We start from the raw sequence: 19119 nt of genomic DNA, 5'->3' as shown, positions 1-19119 counted from the left end.
AGGCCAAAGGATATTTATTCCTGCAAGACAAATGCGGGGTCAAATTGGATATGGTTAACCATGGACTATAGTTAATAGTACAATGGTAAAAATGTGCTTCCATCTACTTGTGACAAATGCATCACATCAATGCAAGGTGTTAATTATACAGTGGTATATGGGAATCCTGTATTTTATGAATGATTGTTCTAAAAACCTACAACTTCTCTAATAAAAGTTGTTTTTTTTTTAATTAGCCACACAATATTTTATTGTTTTAATACGCATACCTTTAGGAGGAGCATATGCTTGGGAGCTTTCCACCCAGCCCACAACTCCCTGGTATGCACATTCTTCCAAAGTCACATTACTCTCTTTTCCTGGCTCTTGAAAACAGGTAAACTTACTGCCTATCTTCTAAGGAGTGTCATGAGTTATCCATCGAATTATTTGACATTGCCATTTGTGTAGATTACAAACCATCAAATATTGGCAATTTAATATATTTGACCCAATCAAAAAAGAAGAACCAAACAAAATTATGTTATCCTTGGTGAGCTTTCATTTTCATGTTAGTGTATTTTCAACTTTGATTCACTGTAATCTTCCAAAGAAGTATTGATCTAGCACCTACTTTGCCCAAAGCATCATGGTAGACTCCCGAGATGACAAACACATATATGTGCACCTTTCTTTGAGGAGCTCACACACTGGTTTTTAAGGTGTAAAAGGTCTTATTTTCTATGAAATTGTTAGCTCTTTGTGACAAAAGCTTGCGTTATTCTTCTGTGTCTTTAGCACATGGCAGGTTTTCAATAATTTTGTTAAATGGATAGGCAGTAAGGAGAGAGAGGAGAAAGGGAGAGGTGGGGAGGAATGGAGATTAATTTGAGAAGATCCTGGGCAGATGGACTTGGCACAGAAAAGAGGAAGCAAGATTACAAAGAAATTAGATTTTCTAAAATAAAATTTTATCGCAAAATGGATTTCATACTTCAAAATATCTTTTAAACCCATCTATGGAAATAGCCTTGGCCCTAAGGGGCATTGACTTTGGCATGTTTCCAAAAATTGAAACCAGACTGAAAGGATGTGTTCTTTCCACCACAAATGAATTTCAAAAAGAAGGCTTCAGAGGCAGGTATCACAGTGTTCTCATTGATGACAGCATGATTGGAGTGATCACGTTTTGTTAGATGATGGTTATTTGGAAGAATAAACTAGGGTATTTATTAAAAATTGGTCCTACACAAGCCTACCAATATGAGCACCTTCATGTCAGATTTTTCATTTTTAACACAAGAGAACTTCTTAGCACGTTTTAAGCATCATTATTGAAATGATCAAGGTATATGTTAGATTTGATTTTTTTAAAAGCTCATAGTGCAAATAATTGTTCCAATTTAATACTTGGTTTAGGAAGATTTTGTTTTTATAAAACTCAGATTTTCTTGTCAGAAGAGCAAATAAAAAATGTCACTTTTTATTTTTTTCTGAAAAATATTACTGGTGATTGAGCTATAATGTTTCCAGAATTTGAGAAACATAGTCATCAATCATTTTGCATAATCCATTGATGTGAAAGGATTTTATTGTGGTAAATAGTCCCTGCTAGCTTTGCCATTTACAAATGGCATACCTCTTACCATTCAAGAATAAATAATACTCAAATCAATAAAAAATAGAATTATTAAGCATCATGTTTTTACCTATCAGTTTGGTAGTAGTGGTAAGGGGAAAGAAAACAGATGCTTTCATACATCATTGGTGAAAGAGTACATTGTTAGAACTTTAACAGAAAACAAATTGGTGGTGTGTATCAAAAGACTAAAAAATATCCGTAGTCTTTAAACTAGCCATTCTACTTCTGGGAATTCATCCTAATGAAATAATTAAGGATACGTACAAAGATTTAACTACCAGAATATTCAATGCAATGTCATTTATACTAGTAAGAAATCAGAAACACCTTGAATGTCAAATGATAATAGAATGCTACTTAGTCATTGAAAGGCTGTTTTAGTTAAATATTTACTTGCAGGGGATTTATTTTCACATAACAATGTTCATAATATATTATGAAAAAATATATTATGTAAAAAAGGAAGTTACTAAATCAAATATATATAATATGATTCCATTTTCATATACACACACATATGAATTTTTTTTCTGGAGGCCGATTCTCCAATGTTTTAATAGTAGTTGCTTCTGAAAGAAGAGTTGGGTATTTCGTAAGAACATTCTTTTTCGTCTCTGCTTATCTCATTTTCTATTTGTTTTCAAATGAGCGTATAATACTTTTATATTAATGTAAAACTGTTTCAACAAGAAAAAAGATGATACTACCCTCTAAACGCTTGCTAACAAGGACTTTGCTAGCCACAAATGTTCTGTGGTTTTGAGGCTTTGATTGTTCATGCTGAGGAAACAAGCTGTGGTGATGGGCCGAGTCATTAGGATGGATCTTTCTACGTATTCTGTAAAGATTATTATGATAAAGATAAAGAATTATCTTAATAATTTCACATTAGTCACCTCAGAAAGTTTACAACAGAAGAAAAAATTCTAAATGGTATCTGAGCAAACTAAATAAACTGTTACTAACATTTCTTCCGTTTGAAGCAAAGTCATTCTAAATATGAACATTAAAGGCCTCCTTTCATATGAGCATTGAAATTTCTATTCCTAGAAGAGACCCATTTGTGGTCATCCTCATTCTCTCTTTCAGAGAAAAATTTTGATCATTATTTGAAAATACAGGCACATCATTTTCAATACCGAAACCTCTTTAAATAACTTTTTTGGTTATAAAAGTAATATATTCCTCATAGAAACTTTGGAAAATCATTTGTAATTCTAGCACCCAGAGATAGAAGCACTGATAACATGTTGGTTTCCATCTACAAAGTTGATAACCGTTTTTATATTTAAAAACAGGGGGTTGGTGTTTAGCTATTTAGATCCTCTGAAAGTCAGTGGAGCTCATATAACTACATTTCTCTTTATTAGCTGTGTCATTGGAAGATAATTGTGTTGAAATGGCATAATTCTAGACTACTGTTTATCCATAACAAGATGCATTTGTGGCTGTTGCCACAATTCTGTGGATGCTAACAGAATTTTCTGGAAAAAAAATTCAAGCAACACGATACCAACAACGTGTGAAATGATTACATTCACATTGTTTCTCACTCTTCACTTCCTCCAGGACAGATATCAGTGGATGGGTTTATGCGCTATCTCAGTGGAGAAGAAAATGGAGTTGTGTCACCTGAGAAACTGGATTTGAATGAAGACATGTCTCAGCCCCTTTCTCACTATTTCATTAATTCCTCACACAACACCTACCTCACAGGTATGAATTTATAGTTCTTTGGCTATTATCATCTTAGCCATTCTCACCAAATTTCACCAGTCTCTATTTTCTGTTGTTCAGAAGTGAAAGTGTATTTTCTTTCATTTCCTATGAAAAGACTTGAGAACTCTGCAGCCTTCCATCACCCAAGTCTCCACCCATAAGCAGTCATACCCATATGTGCTTGAGGCAGTATCGTCATTTCCTCACAACGTATCTCTAAGTTTTTAAATCTTCTAAAATGGATCCATGCCTAGTGTTTTCAGACCAATGAAATTTTTGTATAATTGAACTGATTCTTCAGTTGACTTCAAACCCTTCCAACCCTACCTAGTTCTCTGAGAAATGTGTTCATCTACAGGAAGGCTCTGAAAGCCTTAATAATGTTTGCTCTAGGAGAATTGCTATTTGCTCAAGATAGAGAAGGGCTCTAGATATAAACAGATAGACCTGTAAATGACTTAACCTATACCTCATTGTAAATAGTATGATAAAGAAAGAAAACAACAGTATGTTTGCTAGTTTAATCCTAAATAGATCATCACCATCTGTGGTTTTTGGTAGTTCATTAAACAGAATATATATATATATATATATATATATATATATATATATCATAGTTTAGAATTAAAATTTTTAATAAATACAAATTTTAAGCTGAAAATATTTTTATAATCAAAATACATTTCTTCTAGAATACTTTCTATATGGCAGGCCTATAATCACTAGCCTTAAAAAGAGTTTGTAGAAAATTCTACTGGTCAAGAAAACAATGTTTTTTTTTAAGACTGGGTTGCTGTAATCCTCCTGCTTACACAGCCTATCCTTCAAATGCATGTAGGCTGGATAGACCTTAAGACCAAAATCTGAGGTCTTAGGTTGTATCTGTGAATTGTTGAGGCTCTTCATGTGTTGGGCATGGTTTTGATGTGGTCCTGGCTTGTCACGCACAGGCTCAAGGTTGTGTGGCAGGGTAGAGCAGCAATTATATGCACTTAAAGATGAGGGGGCTCCAGGGCACTGGGCAGCCACGGAGGAGGGGGAAAGAGAATTTCACAGGGTCCAGCCATCTGGTACCAAGTAGTTCTTTCTTCAGAATTCCTTAAGGAGATCCGTTCCCTCCCAGCTCAAATGCATGTTGTATCGGGGTCAAGTCCAGCATTAGCCTGGCAACCCACGTTTAGATAAAAAAATTGCTTAGGATAGAAATTAGTGTTAAACAGAGATAACAATGTAGCTTCCAGGCAGCAAGAATGTGCTAACTCAGGATGATTCTGAGACCATCTACTCAGAACCATATAGTCTGAGTTTTACACTCAACTGCAACTTGCGGGTTCACTGTGATAATTGGAAGATTTTTTTTCAACTGGCATTATCTATTAAGAAAGACTTCATGCCTCCAAACTGCCTAGATTATTGTTTGACCCATGCTAAACCCCACCACCATTTTCTTATGATCCATATTTTGTGATCAGGAATTCAGACAGGCCACAGAGCTGATGGCTTATCTTGTCTCCATGGTGTCTTGGGACTCAGTTAGGAAGCCTTGAGTGGTTAAGAGTGACTCAAACAGTTTGGGGGACAGAATCACCTGGAGGTTTGTTCACCAACATGGCTGGCACCTGGGCTGGGATGACTTGTCAGCCTGACTGCCTACCAAGAAGCCTCAGAGCATAGAAGCCCCAGGGCTTCTTGGACGTCCACTTGGACATCTTACTTGGCAGCTCATGGCTGTAAGAATAAGTGTCCCATTAAAGGAGAAGGGAGTTTTACTGCATTTTTGGACTTAGCCTTTAAATCATGTAGTGTCACTACTTTCTGTTCTTTATTGGGCAAAGCAGTCACAGTCTACCCAGATTTAAAAGGAGGGACAAAGACCACAGTTTTCCAAGGGAAGAGTTCCTGTCAAAGAATTTACAGCTATGTTTTAAAACCACTGTATGTTCCATAACCTCAAGACGATGATGTCTACTTAGTTTACCACTAAAATTTTGCAACAACCACCCAAGTTAATAAGTCCATGATATTTGTAAGTGATTTTTTCCTTCTCAGGGAGCTTCATCTTGTTTAGTGCTATTGACCTCTTTGGCACTCTGGTGAGACTTATGGAGCCTTCTCAGAATAGTTTTAATGCATAAAATAAATACATAGGATTAAAGAGGAAATAAAATCCATTGAAATATTTTACCAACTATTAAAAAACAAATTTATAATAACGTCTTTTTTATTGACACATTAAAAATGATTTCTGTGATATTTGCACAATGGGAATATGATATGATTTCTGCTGATGTGGTTTGTGCCTGCATTCATTAATTAAAGAAATGCTAAATAGCACATTGACTTTAGTAAAATTAAAGGTGTAACCTTTTTTTCTTCATCCAAGTTCAAGGAGGTTCATGGATCCTCAGGTTAAGAACATAGGTCTTTATACTTGATAGGATCCTAAGAATATAACTTGAAGACCTTGGCACATGATGAATTTTTCCTTTATTATATATTTGGAACCTTAAAAATAATTAAATATATGACCAATTGAATTTTGAATATTATATGTGGTTTTGTCTACCTAGAGGTCACAACATGAAATAATTTTATGAATCATCCTTTTGAGTCCAAAACTGCCTTCCACCTGATGTATTTGAATTCATTCGTTGCTATATAAATAATAAATGAGTCAGTAGTGCCAACATGATTGAATGATAACACTGGCTAGATATACATTCTATTCTTTTCACCTTCCTTTGATCTATATTAATTTTTTTCTTTCTGCATATCATTATGGATTTATGGTTTTCAGATTTTGCATGTGTAGACACTGTTCTCTTTTTAGTGCTCAAAGTGTCTCAACTTTGGCCAGTGGAACCCTTTTTGGATTGGCTTCTCCATCCTTCCTCTTGATATGACCCATTAATCTTGAAAAATGTCCTTTCTTTCTGTCACATCAATATCTTTTAGACTCACTTTGTTCCTTTCTGCCCCATACATGGAAGCAGACTTTTCCCCAGTGAGCCCTGGTGCCTTTTATTTATTTATTTTTTTTTTTGTTTGTTTTTTGTTTTTTTTTTTTTTTGTTTTTTTTTTTTTTTTTAATCATCATTTTATTGAGATATATTCACATACCACGCAGTCATACAAAACAAATTGTACTTTCGATTGTTTACAGTACCATTACATAGTTGTACATTCATCACCTAAATCAATCCCTGACACCTTCATTAGCACACACACAAAAATAACAAGAATAATAATTAGAGTGAAAAAGAGCAATTGAAGTAAAAAAGAACACTGGGTACCTTTGTCTGTCTGTTTCCCTCCCCTACTTTTCTACACATCCATCCATAAACTAGACAAAGTGGTGTTTGGTCCTTATGGCTTTCCCAATCCCATTGTCACCCCTCATAAGCTACATTTTTATACAACTGTCTTCGAGATTCATGGGTTCTGGGTTGTAGTTTGATAGTTTCAGGTATCCACCACCAGCTACCCCAATTCTTTAGAACCTAAAAAGGGTTGTCTAAAGTGTGCATAAGAGTGCCCACCAGAGTGACCTCTCGGCTCCTTTTGGAATCTCTCTGCCACTGAAGCTTATTTCATTTCCTTTCACATCCCCCTTTTGGTCAAGAAGATGTTCTCCGTCCCACGGTGCCAGGTCTACATTCCTGGTGCCTTTTAGTGGGAAAAACTATTATGAGTAACTGCAATTAGGTCCTGTACTCCAAAACATTGTTTCTGAATCATTTCATGAAAATGGGGAGAAAAGATAAATATTTTAATTTTTGTTTGTGAAGGTATGAGTCCACATTGATATTTTCCATCCTATGTTCCAACTTAATGTCTTGATTCTATAGCTGTGCTTCCTTTATCAGTCTTGATGCCTCACATAATATATGTAATTACTCATTTGCTTTATGACAACACAATAATAGTTATAAGAAAATTGTTCGTTATTAATGCAAACAATGAAATTACAGAATACAGTTCAAATTTTTCTTTTTAGCTTCTTTTAATTTTTTTTTTTTTAATTTTATTTCTCTAGGGATTTTTAGTCAAATGAATTTCTTCTTAGTGTCACTCTCCCTCTTTGTGGCTCAGTGCACAGACATGGTAGAAAACCTGACTCCATTGTGTCCCTTTGGCTTAAAGTGAGGATGTTAACATACTAAAGGACAACAGTTCTCAGAAGGTGGAACTTTCAGCTACTAGGAGAAAGAAGGGTCCGCTCTTATTTTTTGATGATGGGCGAACTCAAATACTCGATCTCGAAAATTCCATGCAGTGGTTTCATATCACCACCAGCTGATTAATACACATGATTTCTTACCAAATGAGCCTATTCTATCTCCAATTATTTAATTTCTAGCACTATTAGAATTCACATATTTTTAAAAATTCAGTTTTTTAAAACCGTATTAACTGTGTTAAGTCCTGTTTTGATCTCTAGGGTTTTGTTTTATTTTGTTTGTTTTTAATTTCTCTTGCTCCGTTTTCTGAGCTATGTATTGTTAGTCCAAAGTTTGCATTATATAAATTCACATTTGCACAGTATTACCTTGATCCAGTACCAGTCAGAGTCTTTTATTTTTCTGCAGGGGGATTAAGGAGAATTCCATATAATCAGCAAAAACTACATATAAATTTCGGTACAGGCTCTTGAGGTTTTGCCTGAGATTGTCTTTTGTCTTGTGGGTCAAAATTTGGTTATACTTCATGTATTATTATTGGTGTTCCTTTTTTACTTACAGATAAACCTAATATAGAACTCTTATTTCAAAAAGGCCTTTGTAAAAATTCAAACATCTATTATATACAAATTCAAACTCCCCAACACCAATTAAATATTATAAAATAAAAAATAATTGAAAAGTAAATAAAAGTAAATGTTATAAAATGCAACCAAAGTGTAACACATTAGAATCCAATTAAATTTGAAAATCAATGTCTAGAAAATGAATTTAAAAAAAAAAGTGGGAACTTTTTCTATAGAAATATTATTTCGTATTAGAAGTATTTAGTGGAAAAAGGAATGGCTCCCTGTTCAAATGAATTTAGGAAATGATAGAAACAAGCAAAATTAAATACCTTCTATAGTTCATTTTGCATGTTAAAAAAAAATGGCTCAGAGATTCACAGTCATTAAGGTAACAACAAATCCTTCTCACCTCCTCCTCATTGCCCTACTTATTTTCCTGGAACATTTTAAGATTAGTATTTATAAGACATGCCAGTCTAAATCCAAAACTAAATCCAAAAAAGGAGAATTTGATATTTGGAATGTTTCTTTTGAGAATTCAAAAGGACTGTAAAAATTAAATATACAGTAAGACAACCAATTTAGCAATACATTATTATTATTATGCCTATTTCTCTACTCATTATTGCCCCTTTGTTGAATATTAAGATGCACAGTAGGAAAAATAAATAGGATCATTGAGAGAAATACATGCATGGAATGAGTTGATTTTTAATTACATGGGCCATTTTCCTAGGGTTTGGATAGTCTTTGCAGTACATCAAGTAATGATTGTTTTAAATTATTGATTTTCCTTGAAGAATCCACTCTTGTGACTCAAGACAAAATCTTTTCAGAACAGCGTACAATCATTTCAATCTGTACATTTTCAGCTTTTCATAAACCTTCCCATATTACAAACCGTTTGGGAGATAATGGCTCCATCTATACGGCAAGAAAGGCAAAGTCGTAATTCTCTGGATAATTAACATCCTTATTCATCTTAGGAAAAAAAAAAAATTAGATTTGAGGGCTCAGTTATCCCCGATGATCTGATGAATTAAATTATCTGACTGAATTTATCAAATTATTCAACTCCTCTATTTGGCGTATGTTCTTGGCTGCATAAAAGTTCTAAAAATTATCCAAGGCATGCTGGTATCCTTGTTTGTCATTCACTACCAACTCAGACCTAAGAGTGTCACTCGCTTCTTTGTCTCTCCCACTCTTTTAACCCTTAGCATTCGCTTCCCTTTATACTTTATTTTTTATTTAAAGCGCCCACAGACCTATGAAAGTTGGATTAGATAGAATGGAAAGAAGATAAGCTTAAGAAATAAACAGACAATGTTTAAATTTGCCTTTTATGTAAATTGCATACTTAACTCTTCTGAGCCTCAGTTTCTTCATTTTTATAGTGGAGAAACATGGAAATAGCTGGGCTGCTTTTGGCTGTAAGTAATAGAATGCTATTACTTAATGGCTTTAATATTAGGGAATTTATTACCTCCCATGGCAACAAGTCCAGAGGCAGAGAGGGTTGGTTATATCATGAATTTAATGAAGTCATCAAACACCCAGGTGCTTTCCATCTTTTTGCTTCCCTTACGAATTCAAGATGAAAATGCACGCTAAACATCACCTCCTAATGAAACAAGATCCACATGTGGCACGGGGAAAGTCTCCATCCTGTGTCGTTTGTAAAGAGAAAGGAAAAATGTTCTTAAAGAATCCCACCCCCACCCCCCACCCTGTTAACTTTCCTTTATACCCTATTAGATTAGTTAATAGGGCAGAGTCACACCAGAGCAGTGACCACATGAATTCACTGGTACAGGCCGTGGAACTACCATGACTTGTTGGGAAGAATCACAGTTCACCCCAGGGCTGGGGAAGGGACCCTGAAGCACATCAGAAGCTAAATAAAATATTCTGTTGCCAAGGAGGAAAAGAAAGAGAGAAAGACAGGCAGGCATAGCTGTATCTTTGTCAGCAGTATAAGCCTGGACTGAGACTGTAAACCCCATGGCACACGAGGTCTTCTCCTTTATTTGTACTCACTTCCCTGCCTAGATGGTAAGAGAAAGGAATGTGGCTCGTATCATTGTATCCCCAGCAACCCGTACTTTGCCTCCCACAAAGTATACAGGAATGTGTACAGGCCCTGAGGGTGAGGCTCTTACAGTCAATAAGGCATATCCTTAAAGTTGGGAATTGTCGGAAATAAAGCGGTGCCTGTAAGGGAATAAACGCTCTCTCGGTTCTGGAGGAGAAAAGAATTTATTTACAATCTTGCAAGATGGGGCGTCCAGCCAAACACGTGGGAGGCTGGCGCGCCAGAGGAAGAGAATGGCGATGTTTAAATCCCCTACTCCTAATTCGCAAGTCCCTCCCCTGTTTCCCCATTGACTGGGTACTACAGAGGTTACAGCCTATCCGAGAACACTAACTAATTCATCTTTTGAGATTTTAATTTGTACAGCCAATCCCAGAGAGCCAACTAGCTCATTATTGAGATTTTGAACTGATTAGCCAATGCCCCCCCCAAATTTTTATTTTTTTGCTATGAGTTCCCGCCTCTGATACTACCTCATGTCTCTTTACATCAGGCAGATTCTCTCTTCTCTTTGTCTGGGGCTTGTTTAAACTGGTTTTGCCTCCATTTCCCTTATTCCATGCTGTCTCTATGTGAAAACGAAACTTATTCCTTTCTTACAGATTCCCTCCTCTTTCTTTTTTAAACACTTTTAGTTTTCACATTTTAGATTCTCAAATTTGCTAAGGGCTTTTTCACATTCCTCATCATACGGATCTTTCTTATTTTTGATTCTAGTGGTTTTGATGGGTTTTTGAACTAGCCTTTGAGCACACGGGATTATGTAGCACCCAGCTGTTATAAAAATTTTGGCTGGAATGATAAGGAAAATTAAAATAGATGTTGCAATTCCTTTCCATTTCTCGAACCAATTTTCCAACCATTCTATGAGTGGGTTGTTAATGCTAGAATTCTTTTCTAGTTTCTGAAATAAGGCTGTTAAGCCTTGTAGGGCTTTGGTGATAGTTCCATTAGGTGCGGTATTATAGGGGATGAATGTGCGACAATTTCCCCCAACTATAGCACAGATGCCTCCTTTTTCAGCTAGCATCATGTCTAGGGCCATTCTGTTTTCCCATGCCATTCGGCTAGTGGCATCTAACTGTTCTGCTATTTCTTTAATGACATCCCTGGTATAGTTGATAAATTTTGCTGATGATTGACATTTTTATTGATGGTGACCCACCAGAATAAGGATGATTTAAATTCTGCAGCTACTTGATTTTTAGCTTTAAACTCATTAGGAACTTTCTGGGGAACCCCTATACTATCTACAAACATTTTTTTATTGAAGGAACTAGGTACACTTTGTACATTTTTCTTTTCTCCTTTGCCTTGGGTTGGTACTTTTTTATTACTTTCAAATGCCAGGTTAAATGAGATAGCCAATTGAACCAGAGCACAGGTTCCTCCCCACCTTTCAGGTAGTGTTGGCCAGAGGATGCCCTTCCCACAGTACCACCAGAGGTCTGCTCGGGGTATAGTTAGGCTGGAGAAGTTGCCAGTACTATCCTTGCTCACATTCCACACCTGTGTACACAAAGCCATGGTACCAAGATCCTGGAGCCCTTCTTCCCATCTGGAGAGACAGGCAGAGTGGTTTCCGGGACCAAGGTGAGACGCTGGTATGGCTTTGACACTTCCCTCCTGGACTGGAGGGAAAAGGGAGGACAACGTACTACAACTTTCACCAGGAGTAGCATTTTGAAAGAGGAGTGTTATACATTTAAACTCCCTTTCATGCCTTCTCATCCCCAAGGGGAAGGGCATAATCTGAACAGTGGGTTGTTTGGTTGTACAAGCATAACAGTCACTTCTGTTTAGACTCTGGATGGTATGTTTGCCCCATTCTACCCAGGCATTTGTATTTCCATAACCTGTCTCTATTTCTGTGGTTTGCTTTAAGTCTTTGGTCTTAAGTGTTCTAATGACCTTGGGGTCAATTTGAACTGGAGAGTTAAATTCCAGCCAAGTTTCCCTTAATGGTTTTTCCTCCAACCTGGGTAAGACCCATCCCTCATACTGTGTGGTCCACCAAGCAGTGTCCCAAGAATAACAGGGGTTAGGTGTCTCATAAGTTATACTCTCAAATGTTCGCCCCCCAACAATCTTGCTTTCTATTTGAACAGTCTGCTTACATAAATGCTTATATTCCTCACTCAGTTGTTGCTGATGTTTTAGATTTTTACAGCTCATTACTTGACAAACATCAAATTGTACAGTTTGAGACTTTAAGCCTTTGACTACACTTATAACCAGCTTAGCAGAACCTGTTACTCCTTGAATATAGAACATTATGATCAGTATAAGCAATTTCATCATTAAGCTATACACAGAGCACAATGCAAACATAGGGTTTAATTCAGCCCTTCCTCCCTCCTAGTATGTTCTTTAAAGTGATCCTTAGGGGATCTGAGGTAGGAGTCACTTTCCAGGATTCAGGTTGAGTTGCTGGATACTTATCGTCTGGTTCAGGCACCGGTCCCTTCACTCGTGTGTAATGAGTCCAGCCTCTTTCTGCCGTTCGGACTGCCGTCTCAGTTGTCAGCAAGACCTGATAGGGTCCTTCCCAGATCGGTTGAAGTTTGGATTCTTTCCACGACCGGATCAGAACCCAGCTGCCAGGCTGATGTCGATGGGCAGCAAATTCAAGAGGCGGGGTCTGAGCCAGCAGTCCACGGTGCCTGAGAGATGATAAAGTAGAAGACAAGGCCAGTATATAATTCTTAAGAAAAAGATCTTTTGTGTCTAGGGAGGGGAGCTCTCCAGTCCACCTGGGGAAAGGCAAACCAAAAAGCATTTCATAAGGGGAAATTCCCAGTTCTTTTCTAGGGGCAGTCCTGATTCTTAGTAGAGCTATAGGTAAGCACTTGATCCAAGGTAACTTTGTTTCCAAAACTAATTTAGAAAGATGTTCCTTTATGGTTTGATTCATTCTTTCCACTCTCCCAGAGGATGGTGGATGCCAGGGAGTGTGGAAGTCCCAAGTGACACCCAGGCTTCTCATGACATTCTGCAACACACAGGAGGTAAAGTGACTGCCATTATCAGAGTCTATATTTTCCACTAACCCATAACGGGGAATGATTTGTTCAAGGATAACTTTAGAAGTTCCCAATGCTGTAGCTGAGGATAGAGGGTAGGCTTCCACCCATCCAGTGAGGTGGTCGACAATTACCAAAATATATTTTAAACGACCGATTGGTGGCATTTCAGTATAATCAACTTGAATGCTCTGGAATGGTCTCAGGCCCGGCTCTCTTCCCCCTTGTACCTGTTTTCTTAAAACCTTTTTATTAATTTTTTGACAAATTATGCACCGCTCACAGATTTGTTTAGCAACTGTATAAAGGCCTACACATCCAAATTGTCTAAGTACTACATCACACATGGCTTGTACCCCCCAATGACTCCCCTGGTGTAGGACTGCTAATATCTCCCTCATTATTTGTTTATTTAACATTTGTCTGCCATCTGGGAGAAACCATTTCCCCTGATCATTTAAGGTTGCTCCTAACTGTTTCAACTCTTTTACTTCTTTGGCAGAGAATGTAGGGACCCCAAATTCCTTAGGGATAGAGGGTATTAGGATCATTATTTTTAAAGGGGGGTAGAGAGAGGCCTCCTTAGCCTTTTCATCAGCCAACCTATTGCCTTTTGCCTCAAAAGTAGGTCCCTTCTGGTGTCCATTTATATGCACCACTGATATTTCTCTAGGTAAGAGTAGATTGGTTAATACTTGTTTCACCAATTCCCCATGAACCAGTTCTTTTCCTTTGCTATTGATTAATCCCCTTTCTTCCCAGATCTTTCCAAAGGTGTGGACTACCCCAAAGGCATACTTAGAGTCAGTGTATATTGTACCATCCTTTCCTTCTAATAATTTGAGGGCTTGATTTAGTGCATACAATTCACAAGTTTGAGCTGACCACTTATTGGGCAATCGGCTAGCTTCTTTTACTTCACAAGTTATCCCATCCACAACTGCATAGCCATTGTGCCTTTCTCCTTCTAGGACTTTGGAGGATCCATCTATGAACAGTCTTTCCCCCGAGTGCAGGGGAAGATCCCTTAGGTCAGGTCGGACTCGAGTTTGGTATTCAATTAGGTCTAAACAGTCATGCTCAGGGGTCTCTACTTGCTCAGGCCCCTTCCAGAGGAAGGAGGCCGGGTTTAGGCTATGATCTGTTGTTAAGACCAAATCATCTTTTTCCATTAGGATTGCTTCATATTTTAAGATTCGAGAATCAGTTAACCATTTCCCTGCCCTTTGAGACAGAATAGTTCTCACTTGATGAGGAGTACTAACTACTAATGCCCCTCCAAAGGTTAATTTCCTGCTTTCTTCTACTAAAAGGGCAGTTGCTGCAATGGCTTGAACACACCCAGGCCCACCCCCTAGAGACTGGATCTAAAACCTTCGAAAGGAAAGCCACCGGCCTTCTTTGGCCTCCCCAGATTTGGGTTAGGACCCCCAAAGCTGTTCCCTTATCTACTGTAACAAACAGGTGAAAGGGTTTTTCGAGGGAAGGAAGTGCTAGAACAGGAGCTTGCACCAGTGCCTGCTTGAGTTCATTTAATGCCTTTATTTCCACTTCCTCCCATTCTATCTTGTCAGGCTCTTCCTCTAGTAATTTTTGGTATAGCTCTTTAGTTCGAGATGCAAAAGAATCTATCCACAATCTACAGTACCCTACCAATCCCAGGAATTTTCTTAGCTCTCTTTTTGTTTGAGGAAGAGGCAACTCTACTATGGCCTGGATTCTTTCTGGATGGATTTTTCTTTTTCCTTCACTTATGAGGTGGCCTAGGTACTTAACTTCCCTTGCTACAAATTGCAGTTTACTTTTAGATACCCTTAATCCTTGTTCCCCTAAAAAGTTCAGTAGATTTTTCGTAGCTTGAGCCACCACTTGCCTTTCTTTACCTGATATTAATAGATCATCTACATATTGCAGAAGGGTGATTTCAGGTGGGACTGGAAATTTTTCCAGTACCCTCTCTAACTCTTGCCCAAAGAGATTGGGGGACTCCGTGAAACCCTGAGGTAAGACCGTCCATCTGTATTGCTGCTTTCGCCCATTGAAGGGATCTTCCCACTCAAAGGCAAACAGGTCTCTACTTTCTGGATCAAGGGGACAGGCCCAGAAGGCATCCTTTAAATCTACTACACTAAACCACTTATGATGGAAGGGAATTTTACTCAGGAGAGTGTAAGGATTAGGAACTACAGGGTGTCGAACCTGGACAATTTTATTAATGGCCCTTAGATCCTGCACCATTCTCCAGCTACCATCTGGTTTCTGAATGGGGAGAATGGGAGTATTAAAAGAGGACATACAGGTTTCCAAGAGTCCATCCCGAAGGAGACCCTCAATGATGGGTTGGAGTCCCTGTCTTCCTTTAAGAGGAATAGGATATTGTTTCTGGCACACGACCTCCCCTTCCTTTTTTAACTTGATTTTAATTGGGGGAATTTGCAACCCTCCCCTGTTTCCTTCTTTTACCCATACCTCCTCCTTAATGTCTCTTTCATCTTCTTCAGTGAGCAGGGCCAAAACCTCAATCCGTCCATTCCTTACCTCTAAATCCAGTCCCATAGGTATTATTAGGTCTCTTCCTAATAAATTACTCCCAGCTTCTGGGATGTGCAACAAGGGAGCTATGATTTGATTATTTTCCCAACAAATGTTAGTAGGTTCAAGAATGGGAACTTTAAATCCCTCCCCTTTTACCCCTGTGACGGTGAGGGAACTGCCAGAGAGCCTGGCCCCCTTTGGAAGATGATTTACAGAGGAGCAAGCTGCTCCAGTGTCTACCAAGAATGTAATTTCCTCTTGATATGGGCCCACCTTTAAATTTACTAAAGGCTCCCGGTGGGCTTCTGAGATGAGGAGCCTCTGACTCTCCTAGTCTTCAAAATTCATTAGCGGTATAACTCGACCCTCCTTCTGTAAGTCTGGGCACTCCCTTTTGAAATGGCCAGGCTTTTCACAATGATAACACCCTGCAGAGTTCTGCATTTTCCTTGCTCCTTTTTTTAAATCAGCCCAGCCCCCTCCCCTATCTCGCCTCTGTCTGCATCCCCCATTTCCTGTTTCTAATCTTTTCTTGACCAAGTGGTCAACAGTGGCTATCATGACTTTAGCCTGCTGCTTTTGTTTTTCGTCCTCCCTTCTTACAAATACTTTCTGTGCTTCCCTTAATAACTCCTCCAATGGCTTATTCATCCATCCATCTATTTTCTGAATCTTTTTCCGAATATCAGGCCAAGATCCCTTCACATAGCTGACCTTTAACATTCCCTGGGCTACAGGGTCATCAGGGTTCATACCTGAATATTTCCTTACTTGTTCTCTCAATCTTTGTAGATAAGCAGAGGGAGACTCATCTTTCTCTTGATTTACCTCAAAGGCCTTATCCAAATTTTGAGATTTGGGTACCGCCAATTTTATTCCCTCTACAATGAGGTCTCTAAGATCCTTCATTTGTGCCCTATCCTCTTTATCATTATTATCCCAATCAGGGTCAGTATTTGGAAATTTTTGCTCTGCTGCCATCACCCCTTGCCCTGGCGGGTGTTGCCTTTCCCATTCTTTCATAGCAGCCCCTCTTATCATTCCTATCTCCTCTTTTGTAAAGAGGATGTTTAATATGGACATAAGTTCAGACCACGTGTATAGGCTAGAGCCTAGGAACTGATCTATTTGCTCAGCCAGCCCCATTGGGTCCTCTATTAGCAATTTCATCTCCTTCTTAAAGTTTCTTACTTCTGCACTCGTTAATGGGGCATTTACATACCCGACTTCCTTTGGCCCCATAGGCACCTCCCTCAAGGGGTAAAGGGATTTAACGGGGTGATGTTCCCTTACTCTCTTTCCTTCAAGAGTTTTTGGAAATGGAAAATTCTGTACATCCTTTTTGCACTGTATTAATTCTTTCCTCAACCATTGATGGGTCATATCTGGTGGGGCAGTTGGCGCCGATGGGCCTCCTGATTCCCCTGGAACCTGTGCGGACCTTATTAGGTCCTCAGACTCTAACAATCTCTGCCCTGGGGGAGGAGGGGAATAGTAGGGAGGAGGAAGGCTTAATAAGGGGTCCCAGGGTTTAGATTCTACCAACTCATCTTCCAAGTTTGGGTTTTTATCTTTCACAAGGTAAAGGGGAGTTTTTTTGTTCTTTAGCCAGCACGTGGCATAATCAGACTCCTCCTTAGAAAAGGGTTTCTTCTCATTAACATAAATTACAAGGTTGGCACAGAGCCAGTCCTCCTCTGACCCATACTTTGGCCAGAATACGTCTGGTGGTGAAATGCTTTCTTCAGTCCAAATGTAACAACAGTATTTAATCATTTTCTTTTTGTCCTTTCCCTTGGTCCGATAGCTATCGGTCCAATATTTTAACATCCTACCTAGTGGGCTATCTGGAGGGATGTCCCCGAGGGACTCTATAGGTGCCCCCCTTTTCTTCTTCCCCGGCCGGCCAACTGCCTCTATTTCCCATCCTGAGTCTTGTCTGGGCTTCTTTCTCTCAGTTCCTTTCGCTTCGTCTGTCTCTGGCCCTTTCCCTCGCGGGAGAAGGGAACCGCAGATTGAGACTCCGCACTCGCTTCGTGCAGTATGTCGCACGTCTCAGTCACACACAAGCAGCTCCAGACTCATCAGGAATTCCCGACCACCAAGGCAATATATTACTTTCCTTACCTTGGTCCGTGCACGGAGTTGCCTGGTCAAACAGAGGCAAGCCCTTTCCCCCTTTTCTCATCCACAACCGGCAGATCCAAGCGTCTGGTCTCGGGCCCTTTAGCTGCCGGAGATGGGCCCCCAATGGCGGAGTCCGAGACCGCTCAATCAGCGGGGCGCGCCTTCCCTTTGTCCACCTCGGGGGTCCCCCTCCGAAGCTTTGGATCCCGGACGAGCCCCCAAGTTGTCGGAAATAAAGCGGTGCCTGTAAGGGAATAAACGCTCTCTCGGTTCTGGAGGAGAAAAGAATTTATTTACAATCTTGCAAGATGGGGCGTCCAGCCAAACACGCGGGAGGCTGGCGCGCCAGAGGAAGAGAATGGCGATGTTTAAATCCCCTACTCCTAATTCGCAAGTCCCTCCCCTGTTTCCCCATTGACTGGGTACTACAGAGGTTACAGCCTATCCGAGAACACTAACTAATTCATCTTTTGAGATTTTAATTTGTACAGCCAATCCCAGAGAGCCAACTAGCTCATTATTGAGATTTTGAACTGATTAGCCAATGCCCCCCCCAAATTTTTATTTTTTTGCTATGAGTTCCCGCCTCTGATACTACCTCATGTCTCTTTACATCAGGCAGATTCTCTCTTCTCTTTGTCTGGGGCTTGTTTAAACTGGTTTTGCCTCCATTTCCCTTATTCCATGCTGTCTCTATGTGAAAACGAAACTTATTCCTTTCTTACAGGAATGACACTGGACTCCTCCACAGACACTTTCTTACCTACTCCATCTTGTGATAGTTCAGTCTTTGTTCAGGAGAGTTTCATGTTCTCATTGAGGTAGCAGGCACAAACTACAGAAGAGAGAGATCAGATCAAATCGATGACTCTACAGCCATGATGAAGAACATATCCTCTGAATTTTGAGTGCCCTCAAGTATAGCTGTGGTATTATATACCTCGATTGGCTATGATCTCACTGAAAGCAAGGAGAAATGGTCCCCATCTCCATTTGCTGAAGGAGACAGTGTATTCAAGAAGGTTACTGAGTTAACAAATGCATCATTTTCTGGAACCTTCTTGCCCAGGAGTTTGAAAAAAAGGCAATGAATAATGATAAATATAAATGTAGGCAATTAGTGATCAGCCTTTGCCAGGTGAGAAATTCCTCACAAGCCTGTGTTAATAGAGGGAGTGCTATTTTCAATTTTCTGGTTTCTTCCATCCATGAATGCCTTGGATGTGGAGATAAAGCTCAAGTAAATGTA

At 39.1% G+C, this 19119-nt stretch overlaps 1 protein-coding gene across 6 annotated transcripts in view; it reads left to right on the top strand.

Annotated features, from left to right (window-relative positions):
- PLCB1 (phospholipase C beta 1) overlaps positions 1-19119 on the top strand; it is an 856401-nt gene that overhangs the window by 545803 nt on the left and 291479 nt on the right. For all 6 annotated transcript variants that reach the window (XM_037811315.1, XM_037811314.1, XM_037811311.1 and 3 more), the window contains one exon: positions 3191-3337. In XM_037811315.1, coding sequence (XP_037667243.1) covers positions 3191-3337 — 147 coding nt within the window. The remainder of the gene's footprint in view (positions 1-3190; positions 3338-19119) is intronic.

The sequence above is a fragment of the Choloepus didactylus genome, chromosome 19 (assembly GCF_015220235.1).
Source record: "Choloepus didactylus isolate mChoDid1 chromosome 19, mChoDid1.pri, whole genome shotgun sequence".
In the NCBI taxonomy this organism is placed as follows: Eukaryota; Metazoa; Chordata; class Mammalia; order Pilosa; family Megalonychidae; genus Choloepus; species Choloepus didactylus.
This window is presented reverse-complemented; position numbering and strand designations above follow the sequence as displayed.